Source organism: Ciconia boyciana, chromosome 8 (assembly GCF_034638445.1).
Source record: "Ciconia boyciana chromosome 8, ASM3463844v1, whole genome shotgun sequence".
NCBI classification, from domain to species: domain Eukaryota; kingdom Metazoa; phylum Chordata; class Aves; order Ciconiiformes; family Ciconiidae; genus Ciconia; species Ciconia boyciana.
In genome coordinates this window covers 48,673,487-48,690,049 of record NC_132941.1, presented here as the reverse complement: position 1 = coordinate 48,690,049, position 16,563 = coordinate 48,673,487, and the positions used below count along the sequence as shown (strand labels likewise).

Here is a 16,563-nt window from a genome sequence, read left to right as displayed (position 1 = left end):
ACAGTCTTACTAGGTGTTCCAGTTCCTTTGTTTCTTGCATAAATGCTTGTCTCAGTATTTTTTTTTCTTTCTTTCTTAATATTCTAACAGTAGCAGTTATACGTATGTAGTGCATATACAGTGCAGGCTTTTGCATGAGGGCAGGTGGATTATGTGATAGAATGTGTGTATTTTGGGCTAGACTGATCTGGTGTGGGCAGGATTAGTTAAAAGTTTAATCGGCTGCCTCGTACTCCAAAGTGGGACCTCTTTAGCTTTGCAAAAAGCCCACTGAAATCGATCCCCTGCCAGGCCAGGGAGTGTCAGAGGTCCAGGGCAGGAGCTCACCGCTGGAGTTCCAGAGGTGCCGAGGCCACAAGTAGCCTTTGGAGGCCAGTGGGTGTTTCTGCACCCGAGAAGAGAAGTAAGGGCATAAGGCTGAAGTGAAGGCGCTAATTAACTACGGTGTCAGTTCTCAGCCAGATAGCTATCTGAACAAAACATTTGTTAACTATGTTAATTAAAACAAAGGCTTCATGTGTCTGGGAGTGAAAGCTGAGCAGATTCATATACAAAATACTTCTGCAAAATTTCTGCCCTTGAAATCAGGGAAAGGAGTGTTAAGAAATCTGGAATTTTGCTGCAGAAGCCTGATGCTTTTCTCCAAGATAGTGATGTCTAACGTTTTGCTATTAACTGGAGCTTTCATTGTTTTAGCATATGCTAATACCTGTCTTTTACATTTAGAGTAAGTGTTGGGTTTCTTAAAGGATTATCTCGACTGGTAAGTTGTCGTGTTTGCGATGTCCATCCCCATTTTTGGTACATATGGGGACTGGTGGTACTTTTTTTTGTTACTTTTTTTTTAAATTTATTTTTATTTTCCCTATTATATTTGCCCTCCTGTGAGCAAATAAATTCTTCTGAAGGTCATTCCTGTGCAGTTGATGTATTCTTGTCTCCCTGAGTCTGCTTGCAGTCCTGAAACAGAGTCCTGGGGCAAAGGAACTTGGTCACGACTCAGTTTGAGAATATTTAGTTTGATTCCATCAGCTTAAGGTACTCTTCCAAGGCCATAACCCATGATTTCTTTCAACACGCCATTGTACTATGGTTTGAAGCAGATAAAAGAACAGTCCCCACACGAAAAAAATTCAGAAAAGGTGTAGGAAGAGGTTGGTGGTGTTTCCTTTTGTTCGAAGTCTGCTTTTGTTAGTCAAGGGCATGGTAGTGAATAGGAATAAATATCTAAAGTTAGTAATGCCACCAATGCCAATGCGTTGTGAAGCCATGGCCCCATTGGAATGGCCACTTTGAAGCTGGTCCATGATCTTTAGGGATCACTTCTTCGCAGTATCTTATCTGATGCACCTGAGTAGTAAGGAATATGCACTCAAGGCTAGAAAACTTGGGAAATCTGCAAGGAAGGGCATCTCTCACAGCTGTGAGTGTATAATCCTGCTCCCAGTTGCACAGTGCTATCTGTGGGTGAATTCCATCCTGGGGATTCCTGCCAGTGAGCATGGGATGCAGTGAAGTATACGAGCTAGTGTATTTTGTAATGTCCTAATATGTAAATGCAGGGAGGTAATACTGCTTTTCCTTGTTCTTCATAAACCAAATAATGTGCTCTGCCATTGTGTTCCAACAGTTATCTAAAATCTGCACAAAAATGTCGCCTTTAACCTTTTGTAAATTTTTTGCCTTTTAGTTTGAAGATTTTGAGGGGGAAGAAGGAGTCTTCATGTGTGCACGTGCATGATTTTAGTATAGTCCCTGAAGAAAGGCATCCGATTTATCTGCCTCTCTGTAGCTTACTTTAGATATGTTATTTTCTTGTTACTCTGTCACTTTCCAGGCTAGTGCTGACCTCTTAAGCTTTTCTTGTACAGGAGGCCTTATCCTTCCTGCTTGCTCTTGATTACTTTCATTGTCCACATTTGAATCTTTATTCCTTTATAATGTGCCTTTTTTGAGACCTGTAGCAAAATCAAATATGAAGTTTGAACATTAAGATAATTATGATTGAAACAACACTGTAACATGTTCTGGTTTATTCATTGTTCCTTGTTTGATGATGCCTCTAACTTTATTAGTTTTCCTAATTGCTGTTTCATATTGAGCTGCTCTCAATGGCAGACCCAATAGAGGACATAGCTGTGTAAAGAGGTACTGATGGGAGTTCAGGTGCTTAGGTGCAAATCTATAACTGTTCCATTACTGCCTAACAGCAAGTTGCACTTAAGGTTTATATAAACTCTCCAGTCACTCCTAGTTCTGCATCTCTCCCTTTCTGGAAGTATGTGTGTCTTCTTACAGCTGAGCAGCTTGGCACCTAACCTTCATTACAGGCAAAAGTTTAAGTATCTCTGAAGGCCTGAGCTGGAGGCGGTAGGCAGTCTGAGAGTACAATCGGCTGCAGTACTGAATGCCCACACTTTCTTTTAGAAGATGGTGGTGACCGTGTCTTCTGTTGTTTTACCATAATTGCTTAACAGTAACAGGAATTACACAGGAGACTGGAAGTGCAGGTTCAGTTCACTTCTTTGCTTGAAAGGTTTAAACCAAAGTCTGCTGCCTGGCTGAGTGGGCTGTTACTGATGCAGTGTTGGTGGGAACACTTTCCAGCACTGCTGTTGTGGTAGCAGCACTGTTACAGAAGGGAATGGAGGGGAGGTGGTTTGGTCTGCAGGTCCCATGTGGAAGCTGGCACCCTGCTGCAGCCCTGAGCTGTGCGGTGTAAGGCATGCGCTTAGGCTCGTGTAAGACATGCTGTATCCCCTAAAGGAGTTCAGCGAGCACCTCACTCCTCTGTGCTGGCACTCGTGGATCCCTTTGAGGTGGCTGGCGGTCCCACTGCTCCGTTCAGGGTGTCTGTGTACCTCCTGCTGTGTTCTGAATGCCCCAGTGCTTTTTGCTGGTAGCCCTGACATCTTGCAGGTATGGGAAAGGAACAGAACTGCCTTGGAGTCTTTCATAAGCAATTATAATGCATTCAGAGTTTTTTGGTGGCTTCGGGGAAGTATGTTTTTTCCCTATGGTGTTCCTCACCTTGCACTTGTCAATGGATTTAATCTCTTAGCCGCAGCAAAGGTTACAAAGGAGACAAACTTTTTCAAAGGGTAGCTTTGTGGTCAGACTTGACAGACATAGTGTGTATTCCCATTTCGTTTCTGCGTATGAATTTTTAAAAAACTTTCTAGTTTTCCTTCTTTAGGGAATTGTCTTTCTAATTCAGGTCCCTGTCTGTATCCACGACAGCCTGTCTTTATACCTGACACACACAACTCTGAGCAATGGAAAGTGCTGTGTAGAAAGCTGAGTGCTATTTACTAGCTGAGCTAGTGTTGACACAGGATTCAGCACTGAATGCTGCCATCTCACTCTTTGGTACTGCTTTCAAGTTGCTAAATAGATACTTGGGCATCTAGTGGCATGGAGTGGAAATCCTACTTACACAACAGCATTAAAGTCAGTGGGGTCCACACTCGGAGTCACTTTCTGTTTATATATAATAGGCAGGTCCCAAAGGCGCTTACAGCTCTACTTTCCAAATACACTTGGAAGCAATGGACTTCGATGGGACTGTGTTTTCCCTTAACTATTAAATATATCTTGTTGTTCACCTCCGTATGTGAGATGTATTTAGGATGGGAATAAAAGAGAAGTACTGGAAGGACTTTTTGAACACATGAGACTTGGGATGTCATCTTGTGGTTGTTCAAAGAAATGCAAGAACAGCTTGTAGGTATTGTAAAGGTGACTTTACTGCCTCTTTATTTTACACTGAGCTGGTTTAGGTGCAAATTTTTCTTCTTGAGCTACATGATGATTCTTTCTTGTACAATCTGTCTAGTTGTAAAGTACATGACAGTAGCTGTTAACCTCCTTACAGCCCATTCCAGTAGTCAGGGTTTGGTGTGACAACAGCAAGCAATCGATAGGAAATCACATGCTGCTTGGATACCTGAAGGTATCAAAGAGTGCAGCTGCTGTTGTTGGAACCTACATGATGTCAGCGACAGAAGGACATACTGCTGGCAAGTGACATAGTGGTTTTATTTAGCCATTTTTTGTTAAAAGCACTTTCTGTTTAGCTTTAGCCTTTCCCTGGCTGTTTCAGCCAGCTAGCATCTCATGTTTGAATGACACGCAGGTGCAGAGAAGGTAGCCTCACTAAACATTGTCTTTCCCCAGAGCAGAGAAGTCATTTTAGACCCAGATAATCTTTTCTGTGGAGCAGAGAGTCCGTGTACTGGGGACTTAGTGACAGGAGTGCAGCTGAACATCAGCTCACAGGCCAAAATACTTGTCAGCTTACCAGTTTAGGCAAAGCAAACTCATAGGAGGAGGAATTCCTGGGGTTAAGTAATTTCCTGTTATAAGGAAGAGTGATATCAATCAGGCACATCTACATTCTGCCCTTTTTTTCTGTGGCCTCAAAGGACGTTTGCCTCAGTTGCTGGCAACTGGAGCAGTACAGAGCTGTCCTGGCCAAAGTGAACATCCCAGTGGTCAGTGCAGAACAAGAGCAGCCTAAAGTTGTTCCCTGCACATGGCTAAATCTTTGCTAACTGTTGGAACTAGGCAAAAAGCTATTGTATGTTGGAGTCACACACAGCAGGTACACCAGCGATTACAGATTTGACTAGCATTGTATGTAAATATTAATGACCACATTTTCTTTCTTCTGAACATGTGTTTTCTTTTGTTTGTTACTGGAGCAGGCTGGGAGACAGAATGGCTTCTCAGACTTTTCAGTTATGTTTTCAATGGCATTGCCTAACTGTAGTGAAACTATCAAGCCTATACATGCTTGGACAAAAAGCATGTGGACATCTGGAAAAGGGTGAACTCAACTCAGAAGGGCAGTACCTGCCACTCTTCAAACACTAGGTGAACAGGCTTGCTCAGATCTCTACTCCATTTCATAATTGTTTTCTGGGGAATGCTCTTTCAAGTTAAATGCTTTCTAATTACAACCCTTACAAGCAACACACCTTCTTTTCTTACAATGAAAATAAAACTGCTGTGATTTTTACCGTCTGTCAGATTTATGGCATTGATTGGGACAGATTTTAATAGTGGATGATCAAACATTAGCTCGTGCAAATTGCCAGTTATTTCTGGAGTGCTGTTTCGTCATTAGTGAAGGGACAGTCCATCTGGAGGGTGATTAGTTCTAGCTCTGAGCTCTCGTTCATAGGTTAATATGCTTGAGAGTTTCTTAACAACCAAAAAATAAGGGTGGTGTTACCTTTTTGACAGGATGACTGCTGCTTGGTCCACTTTAGCCAATGGGACTTCACATTCTGGAAATTATTTCATGTAATACCTTTACTCTAGCTTGTTCAACAGAATTAAGTCAGTATAATTTACTTACTTTGCCTGACAAGTGCATGCTTATTTTACAATTTTAGGAGAGCATTAAGTGTGCCACTAAATACAATGTCAGAGATTTTTCAAGACTAATTCATTCTTGCAGTTATTTTTGTCATCTTTTTAAAGACAGCTGAACTCTTTATCCAGTCAAGAGTGTGACAATCATACCAAATCCTGATTTCAGGTTCTGCTGCAGATTTTCTACATTTCAAGCACCAGAGAATGTTCAAAGAGATGGTTCTGCTTTGGTCCTCCATAAAAGTGAGGTGGAATCCCAGACTATAACCTGATTCTTAGTACAGCTTGTATTTTACTGTGCCTAGAGAGAGGAGACTGAGGCTAAATGAAATACTTCCCCTACGCAGATCAGATTTCAAACAAGGGTTGAAACTGGGTTGTGTATCCTCTTATGTTTTGATTCAAGATCATCTCTAAATACAAGGAGTATAGTGAAACTATTCAACAAATTTCATTTCTTTATTAATTTCCTAATTAATGAAAAAATTCATTAGAACTTTGTACAGAATTATTTCCTTATTCTTCACTGTAAAGATAACAGTAAAGTACCTTAAACTCCAGATTTGTGACATTACATCCTCTGATAGACACTATACAATACCTAAAGCATTGTAGTTTTGCAATAGATGAAGAAAACTGGAAACTTGCATTTTACCTGTGGATAACTTTATTTAAACATTAGTAAATTATACTAACTAAACAGTATATTATTTATTTCTGTGCACATGCAGTTGTTGTCATGATACAGATATAGCGTTGTCAAGTCTAAGTGCAGTAACTAAGAATTTTAAGCAGCATGATGCTGAAAACTTTTCTAGAAACAATGTCTGAGCCTTCTTGGATTGCACTGTGAGGTTTCTTTGGTATACATAATTATAAGTAGTGCTTGTTTTTCATTAAGTTAAAATGCGAAGTTTCAAAGTGTGCCCAATAGAAAGGAATTCTCAAAAGGAAGTATCCATTAAAAAATAGAGACAGCAATAGCAGGCAGCCTCCTGAGTGATTTTTATGAAAAGTCTAGTTTAAAAGCAAGGAAGTCAGAACTTGACCATGTATAGATAACTACCAAAGTAAAAAAAAAGTACATGAAACATGAGGGGGTTTATCCTTTGTTTTTTTTTAAAAACACTTGTCATGACCCCTTGATTCTTACTTATCTATTTTACAGTTCCAAATACTAGCGATAAAAAGGATGGAGAGCCTTGCTGAATTTGGTCCACAGCCTGAGGCAAGCAAAACCTCATTACTATTTAGAAAGATGAGGTAAAAACTCTTCTTTAAAGTGGTTTCACGATCTTCATTGACAAATAGTTCTGTTGGAGGAGGAGGGAAGAAACAATAGAGGTAAAAAGATGTACACAAAATACTTCAGTGTAGTTTTGTAGAAGACATTTAAGATATTAAAATGGATCAGAATGTATTCAGGCTATGGTAATTTCAGTTAAAATACAGTAAAAATGAGTAAGATATTTCAGATTAAAGTAGACTGAAATCCAGACTGTAGACCATCTATTAACTATTTTTAATTGTGTAGGTTATTAACACTTCTAAAGCACTCATTTGCTCCATCTTTAGTTAATAGGTTAGTTTTAACATAAATTTTAATTGTTTCTCAATAAAAATCAGTTGACAATGTTTATACCTATAAGGACATAATCCCTATCTCCCTGCTAAAACTGAACTGATAAAATCTCTTGTCTGAGTAAGGAGTGTATCCTGTTGATAACTCATATATAAGCTATCTTCATAGCACAGCTGAAGAACAGTAACATTTAAAAATTCTTACCGGCAATGAATAGAGGAGTACTGCTACAAACAAGAGTAAAATCAGCAAGATGATAAGGCTGATAAAGAGCCATTTAAACCTGCGCCACACAATAAATTTCATTGTCTTGCAGGGATTTGTAAACCAAAGGAAGGAAGTATCTGGTCGGCTGCATTTTGAAGGAAACAAATATTACTCATACTATAAAAACAGGGAATACTTAAGCGTGAGAGTATAACACATTAAAACACTCTGGTTTGGAGCTTGAAGAAAACACAGATAGTTTTGTCATGTAAGATAGCAGTTTCAGTAAACGTGTGCCATTAATACTGAAACCACCTTGCATTTTATCCTAATGCTTGCAGAAGGAAACAAGACAGGCTTTTATAAATGAAGTTTTGCAAAGGATAATTGATGTCTTAGATCCTTTACTGCATGCAGATTTTGTCAAGAACACCATAGTAGCTAGGTATTCTATATTCTGCAAGCTAGTGAGGGAAAAATATCTTACTTTGGTAGATCTAGCTTGGGGTTCATGTTGGGTTCATCTCTTCCTTTACCAGCTGGCCTTTCCTCAGCTTCTTTTTCATTGACAACTTCCAATGTCATTTCAACTTTACCCTTCAGAAAACATGTGGCATGAGACAAACATCTTATTGAAACAGCACTATTAGTACTTGTTTGGTACTTATACAGGAGAGTTTGGGATCAGCTCATTGTGTGCATCTGTGTGTTTTCCATTTCCTTCTCAAAGTATACTTATTTCTGCACTATGACAGTGTCACAACACAGTATCAGCGAATGACAAATAAAAAAATTACAGTACATAAAATGGTTCTGCAAATTCATTTGTAGTTCTGTTTTAAGCTATACATTGTTTTTTTCCAATTCAGCAAAACAAAAACGGTTCTTCTCCTCTTTCGAGGGCAAAACATTAGAAAGAAGCAGCAGACACACTTGAAAGGCTTAATATTCTAGCAAGTGATAAATACGTATTCATATTCTTTGTAGAACAAGTTAAAATGCTTTAGGTCTTCTGATTGCTGTTATAATCACAAAGCTAGTCTGGGTTCTCAGTATATAAATTATTTTTGCTGTGTACAACAATGCTTTGGATTTAAACTTTTTTCCTTAGTCTTTAATGCATTTAGGATGTCTCGTGTTTCTCCTAAGCAGTAATGTGATAAATTCATTCACACAATAACTCTATTGGCTGCTTTGGCGAGATAACATGACTCAACCTGGCACCAGAGTCCTTCAAGTTAAATGGAGTTAAAAACTAAATACTTAAATTTAAGTATTAAACTTATAGTTTAAAACAAAAAATTGTTGATGGAGCAAAATTCCTGAACTTGTGCATGGAGTGTTCTATTTACTCCTCCTCTGTCTATCCACTGAAAGCTAACAGCTCAGCGGGGGACTCTTTGCAGTCTTTCTTTATAATTTGAAAAGCAAGGTGAACATGTTTTAAGTACTTTTTAAAGAAGTAATAATCATACCGCTAAAATACGGGAGCCATCCTTTTCAACATAACATGGCCACCATCCTTTCATGGATTTCTGTTCAAAGAGAGAGGCGGTCCTGGGAGCCTTTTGAGAACTGTCTGCCTTGTATTCTGGAATCATGTCTATATTGCACTTCTCTGGAACTTTTGCTGGAATTATTGTTTTATGTAAATCAAGTTCCACGAAGCCTAGAAAATGGATTAAAAAAAACCCACTGCATAACACAACCAACCATACAGCATAGTGGTTCAACATCAACTTTCCTATCTCTAAACATGTTGTACAGGAAAAACAATCAACATAAACATTACATTCTTGTTTGTCTAAGGATGTTGTGAGGCAGGCAAGTGGGACACATCAGGCTGTGTTTAAGCCCATCTTGCTGATGTTGAAACAGTGGTGTTGATAAAATTGGACTTGGCAAGCTCTCCTCCCCCTTCCTTAACGCAAGATCACTTAATTTTTAATAGAGGCTTTTTTTCCCCCACACACCTAAACAGAAGATAACCAAATACAGCAATGTAATGCTGATGTAATTTCTGATAGTTAAATGCATGATTTAGCTAACTTTAATGATGGTTATAAATCAATTATTTGTTTTCAGATTTTGAGGCCTATATGGTTTGCATGTAAGCTAAAGACTTTGGAGCTGTCTTAATACACGGCAGAGAATCTTCTGCAGAGCAATATCTCTACAAAAAGTAGGTATTAATAATGGTGTGAAGTAGATTGCTTAACCTAAATTACAGCCTTATGTCAATACTCTTACTTAGAATTGAAGTACTCTTGTTTTAAGTAATTTTACTTAAAGAAAGAAGCAAGTAAGTTTTCATGCACGTTATCATTTAATGCACTTTGTGAGAGGGCTTAACTGAATGAAAAGTATCTTGGTTTACCCACAAGTAGGCCTTTACTGAGTGAATATTCACTCATTCATTCATGAGCACAAGTAACCCTGTACTGTGTGGGACAGCAGGAGTATATTTGCATGCTCAGTGGCTCACTTTGTAAGCACAGTCCTTATGCGATAATTTAATATTGTTCATTTTTATATCTTTCTTTGAGACAACAATAATTCTTTTCTTAGAAGTCTTACCCAGATAGTCATCCAAGGAGAACTTGTCATTATCCCATATTTGAATGATCAGTTTGGGTGGGATTCTGAATTCTGTCTTGTCAAGGCTCCAAAAATGTTCCTAAAATTTTAAAAAAACAAAACCCAAGCACCTTTTTAAAATTACTTATGGAAATTCAAAGCTGTGGTCTGTTAGTACTTGTGAATTCTGGGGTTGGTAGAAGTATTAAGGATCTAATCTTGCCCTTGCTAAGAGGAGACTGCTGTTGTTGCCAGTGTGTTGTTCTTGGCTCAAAGGCAATATTGAATCTGTTCGCAATAGCAGTTTGAGAAAAGTATGCAGAACTGAGCCAAACTGTCTCTTTCAATATGTAGGTACAAAATTATCAGACTAATTACAATCTGTATTCTAGGTATTGAAATCTTTAGAAATACTTACCTTTTTGGAAACTACACAGAGTTGCTCTGCTGGGAGATAGTAAAATGGAAAAACAAATCTCCAGTTAAAGTTCCCTTCACCATCCAATGATCGGTAGTGAACATCAGTTTTCTGCTTATTTTCTTCATTACCAGGCATCCATCTGAAAATACAGAGATGTGTCTGGTGTTTGCAGTGGGACTACACTGGTGCTTGTTTGTACTGTAACCATGCCATTAAGTGGTTGCAAACGAGCTGTAAGAGTTGCTCACAGAGGGCTGGAGAGTCTTTCACACCCTTTCTCAGTTTGGTTCCAATTTGGCACTGTAAATGGGAACTTCTGAACTGAACTTCTGATCTGCTAAGACCGGTACTGTATCAGTGGTGAGTTGTTGGTGGGGTTTTTTTATTTATTTTTAGGAGAAATTACATCAATAGCCTAGTAGTATATTTCTCTGATTTCTATTAATTTTTTACATTAAGACTAGGAAACATAAAAAGTAAGAATCCAGGTTATGCAGCACCAAATCTAACTCCCTATCTTTTCAGTTGCTTCCCATCTCAAGAGATGAACTTCTGGGATCTTTCACTGCACATTAACTGGTCATGCTTTATTGCATAATACTTCTGTACTTCTCTGAGGTTAGCACTATTTTAGAGGCTGTAGTGTGCATTGACTTGGCTGAACCAAGTCATCTTTGGAACCCATGGTCTAGGCATTCCCAGGACATTCTGAACGTCATTCATTTGTAAGTGTTACACGACAGGGTGCTCCTACCCCTTCACGTAAATGTCACTCATTTCTTCCCCTGTGATGCTCTTTTCATCCAGAAGGACATCTTTGGTGTTCCAGACAATCACCCGCAAGATATACCTGAGAGAGAAGATGTTTGGGGAAAGAGAATTGAATTGCCTTTGTCAGGGCTGCCAGATGGTGTGTAGTATATATGGATACTCACTTCTTGGCTTTTCGGGGAGTAATGTTGAAGGGAGGGCCTGGAGGTCCTAAGCTTTTGGGGAAAACATCAACCCACATCTGGAGCTTTCCCTGTAGAAGTGGAGAAGATGGATGAGGGACTGTTTGTCGCATACAGGTTTGTCATGGTAATTCCATGGAATTGCTTATTGATGTGCTTAAGTACTAATTTTAGCCACAGAGCAGAGCTCACTTATGTTACCAATGTCAGAACTGCTACAGACTTCAGATAGGAGCAAGCCCAATCCCTCATGTTATATAAGCTTCTTCAAATGAACAATGCCAAGAATTCAGAAGATGGGAGGGATGGTAATTCCTAGTGACTTCAGTGCAAGTTAGGTGCCTAAGTCGTTCTCATTCTGTAGGTCCAAGTTGCTGTTCTCTCAGAGGTAGTATTAAGTACAGTGTCATGCATGTGGCTGATAGTTTGCAGCTGGTGGCCTACCCAATGGAGGTGATCAGTCCCCTTAACTAGACTCTGAAGTAAGGCAACCACTGCAGATTTTATACTCTATTTCAAATGCCATCCCCTTTATTTTTGCAGATAACTTTTTTGGTTGCTGCAGAAACCTTCTTAAAAAAAACAACCACTGGTGAGTTAGTAAATGCTAGAAAACAAATGTTAGCCTTTGTTCCTCTCTAACAGAGAGGTCCAGTGTAAGACTTCATGTTTAAACTAGCACCTCTGAACCTTGTAGAGAAATGACAAGTTTGGTTTCATTTGTTGAATGTAGCTAGGAAGCTCTTGAGGCTTTCCTATATTGTCTCCTTTATTGTTGGTGAGGTATTAAACACATATTCCAGTTTATTTCAGTAACAAAGTAATAAATAAATCTTTCCCAATTTCCACTCCGTCAGTGTTTAAGGTGTCATTTGGGGGTCTTAATGGCAAAACATAACTGCGTTTTGTTATGTTTCTAGACTAACCTGCTTTAGTTTCTCAGCCAAGTAATATTAAGTTTTAATATTAATAGTAATATTAAGTAAGCTCTTCCTCCTGAGTCATACCACTCTATTGACAACATGATATAAATACAGAAATGCTCCATTTGTGCATTCAAGAAACCAGAAGTAAACCTGTTCATAGTACCTGGGAGATGTTGGGCTGGAAGGTGCTATATAAGGTCCTCGTCTCCACATGTTCGGGTACCAAACCCTGGGTTCTGAGGATATGAAGGGCTAGCCGCTCTTCACCTGGACCAAGATGCTGATGCAAAATTTTGTTAGCTTCTGAAATAAAAGAAATGGAGAAAGAACAGGGGCTTATGAACCAGAATTTTCATTTGAACTTCTTAAAAAATTTTAAACCAGATATTTAAAATTGAGCAGAAAACTGTGCTTAACATTAAAAAAAATGGAAGATTTTTCTAATTTTCCATAAATAACTGAAAAGTTTTATATTGGTATCAATATGAATTTAAGACAGAAATAGAAAATAAGTGAACAAGCTCACCAGCTTCCTCCAAAGTATAGTCTCGTCCCCCGTAGTTAATCTTTCTACCATTCTCAGAGAGGACAGGAGGAGCATAGCCTTTAAATCTGGCTACATTTTGCAATAACTGAGTTGGTTTTAGTTGATCACGCCAGGTATTCACACCTGAACTTTTAGGAAAGCAACGGAAACACATCCAAAAATTATTCACCATTCAGGGCATTCACACATCATGTAAAATGTTTTTATTAAACTCATTCAGAAAGGGCAGCACTGTAACTGCCTAGATTGAGGCCACTTGAGTTTGATACAGTGACATAATTTTGTATCAGCTCAATTACCTTCCAAGACAGAGTGCTGTTTTCTTTACATATCAAAATCATTTATGCTAACAGATGCTTTCATATTTATTTCCGTGAGTAGGTCAGAAAATTCTGTTAAGTGTATGTTCTTTGGACAGAAATAACACATATTAGCATATAAAGAGAATATGAAAATGTTTGGCATCATGGTTTTCCGTCAAGGCTCTTCTGAAGACTTTGCAGCTTAACTTGGAATTCAGATAATAAGTGAGCACAACAAACACTGATGAGAAGCCATAGCATTTGTTTTTAACCATATAATTAAGATGAAGGAAGCCCAGATTTTTTACAGAGACTGGGTACTAGATCTTACAGATAAAAATTTTCAGTAGACAAAATGACTTACATGCAATACTGCTGTGGGATGCCACAGTGAGATCCATAACGAGAAAGGAATCTGTTCTCAAGATCAATTATGGTTTCACCCACTTTTTCATCACGAGTCAATGTGTCATAGTCATAGACTGAAATTTTCAGATCCTTTTCTTGAGGCAAGAAGCAGCTGAGTTCATACATTCTAAACATAAAAATGTCCAGTTAACACTTTTGCTCTTTTGAGCAATACTTTTTATTTTTAAACTTAAAAAAAAAAATCAAAACCCCACACTTTTTAGTTTATTTTTGAGCAACAGCCTTTACAAGATATTAAAGGGATGCTGCCAATGCTGATAAATCTAGCAGTAGTTGCCACTCATGCTCCAATTTCTATTTGCACTTATTAATAATTCTGATTGTACTGCTATGGATATTACGTCCTTCCTTTCTGCACAGTGTATTACTTAGATGTTTTCTGTGTGGCAGCTTGAACTGGGACTGAGAAAGAAACTAGTGTGGCTCTGCCAGCCACTCTGTAAAAAGGATGGTTGTTCAATCCATAGTTTCTGTATGATTAGAAATTTTTAATTTTTTTTACCCCAATACAAGGACAGTTGGAGCCTTTAAAAATATGGTCCAAATGTTTAGCTTCTATGACTAGAAGGGATTATTCTGTCATCTAGCTGTCCTACACAAAACAGACTGCAGAGTTTTCTCAAATTAATTCTCTGAATTTACTTTCAAGATATGCAGCCTCATGGTTTCTACTGCTGCTGAACCCATTACCCTTGAGGTAAAGTATTCCATGGTTGATTATCCTCTACATCTTTTTGTTTGTTTGTTTTATTTCTAGTCTAACTTTTTAACTTTGACTTCCAGAATCATTCTGGAAAAACTTGGAATTTTGAAGGTACTTTGTACCTGTGATCAGGTCTCTTTGTTGTCTATTTCTTTGTATAATCTGAACAACTGAAATCCTGTAGCACGTCATTGCAAAGTATGCTTTCCAAACGCTTTATAATCCTTCTAGTCCTCCTCTCCTAACTTTCTAATTTATCAAAATCCTCCTCTAACTCTGGACACCAAACCAGACCCAGAATTTCATTAGTAATTATAAAGATGATGTAATCTCTCCATTCCTAATTAGTATTTTTCTATTAATATATTTCAAAGATATCACTAGCCTTTGAAGTAAAGACCAGTGTACTGGGAGTACATGTTAAGCTGATTACTCATCGTGACATCCAAGTAGTTTTCAGAGTTAAAACCTTTTCCATATTTTATAAGCATATTTTTTAATTCTGGTATGCATAACACAGGGTGGTTTTAAGATATATACATTGTTTGACTTTGTGCAATGTCATACTGAAAATCTATAGACTAGCCAAACACCTGTGTTGCCCAGTGATTTCAAAGGGAAATGCCTTATGCAACTTACACACAATTAACTGTCAGTATATAACTATGCATACAGCATTAGATATTTCAAATAATGGTTTATCTTAAAAAATAGTAAAACATTCTAAAATACAATAAATTTAAAATACAAAAAAGTTTGTTACCTGCCAAAAATTGGGTTGAGAGTATTAGGCACATAATTGTCTCTGTCTTCAATTACTTTTTTACTTAGGGATATTTTTATATAAGGATCACACTATTTAAAATAAGCAAAAAATATTGTTAAGAAATAGTTATCAAGACTAACTTTATTTAAAATATACTACAGCAGAGTTAGCTCACAGACAGTCCAAAAGCAAAAAGTCTCACCAGCCCATTATTATCCTGGGGTTGAAGCTGCAAAGCTCGAACAATATAAATTCGTACAATACACTCCTGAGGCCCACTGTCTGGTAGCTCGCGGAACTGGCGAGGAGGAGCTGGAATAGTGGGATCATCAGGTAATGCATAGATTTTAAAGGATCCCTAAAAAATAATATAAAGACTCAGTGAAGATAAATGTAGAAAAGTCAGTCTGTAAGGTTTGGTTTTGCTTATTTATCCTACAAATACACACTCTGTTTTATATAGGAATAGCAAAATTATAGCCTGATCCACAGTCACTTAGAAGTCTGTTTTACTTCAGTGGGTTTTGGATAAGACTTACTACAAAGGCAAGGTTATACCCTTAGCTGATTTAAATCAATACAGTTCTTTTGATTTCAACATAATTACTCAGTTTGCTCCAGCTGAGAATACGTAACGCATACTTCATACTTGTTTTCCTCTCCAAAAGCATCATTTAATGGGGTTTTTTTGGGGTTTTATGGGTTTTTGGGGGGTTTTTTGGTTGGTTGTTTTGTTTTTTGTTTGTTTTTTTTTTTACATACAATGTTAACATTATTTAATCTTTAAAAGTCATAGACAGAATCATAGAAATAACACAAAATACTTTTTCCAAATGCATTCTAAAGATGTACTTCACTCAGAACAGCTGCAGGTGAAACTTAAGCCCTGTTCAAGAGGTTATCTGGGAAGGTTCTGTTCCACAGGTACCAGGGAAGATGACATTAGCAGGAATAATATTTATTTTAAATTAACATGTATCACATTTAGTGTGAGTAATGTGTAGCTGTACCTTCCTTGAAGAAGAAGGGCCTGTATCTAAGTAGTTATGAGCATCTGTTGCCCCTAGTAATGCATGCATCCATATTTAAGCTGAAATGCTTGCATGTAGACTTACTTAAATGATAACCACTTACATACAAAACACTGCATGTAGCATTTGGTTGTTGTCCGTTATTTGAAATTTACCTTGAATTCCCCAACTACTGATGGATCATCACTGTCCTCAGATTTGCCTCTATATAGTTTAAATGTATCACAGAAGTCTGTTAAGCTATTAAATTCAGGAACTTTTTCCAATTCACAGTCATACACCTTAAAAAAAGAAAAGAAAAAGGAAAATGAAAAAAGGTGCAGTTTAGAAATTATCATACATATCAGCTCCACCATTGCAGCATTGCAAAGTGTATTGTATGTTTGATGGAATATCTTAAGGAACCTAAGCATTTGGAACTATTTTTATTTTTACATCAAAGTGGAAGCAAATGCAATGTTTGGAGAACATGCTATCAAGCTTCATTTAGGCCTTGTTAAAAACAGGGTAAATAGCATTTCACAAGCTTATCTTTACTTTCTTCGTTAGGTGTATTAGATGAGAAATGAAAGTGGTCTGGCTTCAACTTTTAACCAACAGACAGTAAAAGTACTGATACTCTGTGTTCATACTTTCTCAATGTGTATGTTTATTTAGGATCTGCTTGGCACCCAAAGAAGTCAAGAGCAAAATTCCATTTGACTGAAGGTTAAACTCTTAATACATCTCTTAATAAGTAT

At 37.7% G+C, this 16,563-nt stretch overlaps 1 protein-coding gene across 2 annotated transcripts in view; it reads right to left on the bottom strand.

The window, feature by feature from the left end:
- Positions 1-5,768: 5,768 nt before the first annotated feature.
- Positions 5,769-16,563, bottom strand: part of MYOF (myoferlin) — a 74,371-nt gene continuing 63,576 nt past the window's right edge. For both annotated transcript variants that reach the window (XM_072870503.1, XM_072870504.1), the window contains 14 exons: positions 15,979-16,104; positions 14,995-15,150; positions 14,790-14,881; positions 13,259-13,429; positions 12,572-12,720; positions 12,209-12,348; positions 11,102-11,190; positions 10,921-11,016; positions 10,164-10,305; positions 9,746-9,845; positions 8,644-8,837; positions 7,656-7,765; positions 7,166-7,313; positions 5,769-6,692 (listed from right to left, as the gene is read on the bottom strand). In XM_072870503.1, coding sequence (XP_072726604.1) covers positions 6,657-6,692; positions 7,166-7,313; positions 7,656-7,765; positions 8,644-8,837; positions 9,746-9,845; positions 10,164-10,305; positions 10,921-11,016; positions 11,102-11,190; positions 12,209-12,348; positions 12,572-12,720; positions 13,259-13,429; positions 14,790-14,881; positions 14,995-15,150; positions 15,979-16,104 — 1,749 coding nt within the window. In that variant the 3' untranslated portion in view covers positions 5,769-6,656. The remainder of the gene's footprint in view (positions 6,693-7,165; positions 7,314-7,655; positions 7,766-8,643; positions 8,838-9,745; positions 9,846-10,163; positions 10,306-10,920; positions 11,017-11,101; positions 11,191-12,208; positions 12,349-12,571; positions 12,721-13,258; positions 13,430-14,789; positions 14,882-14,994; positions 15,151-15,978; positions 16,105-16,563) is intronic.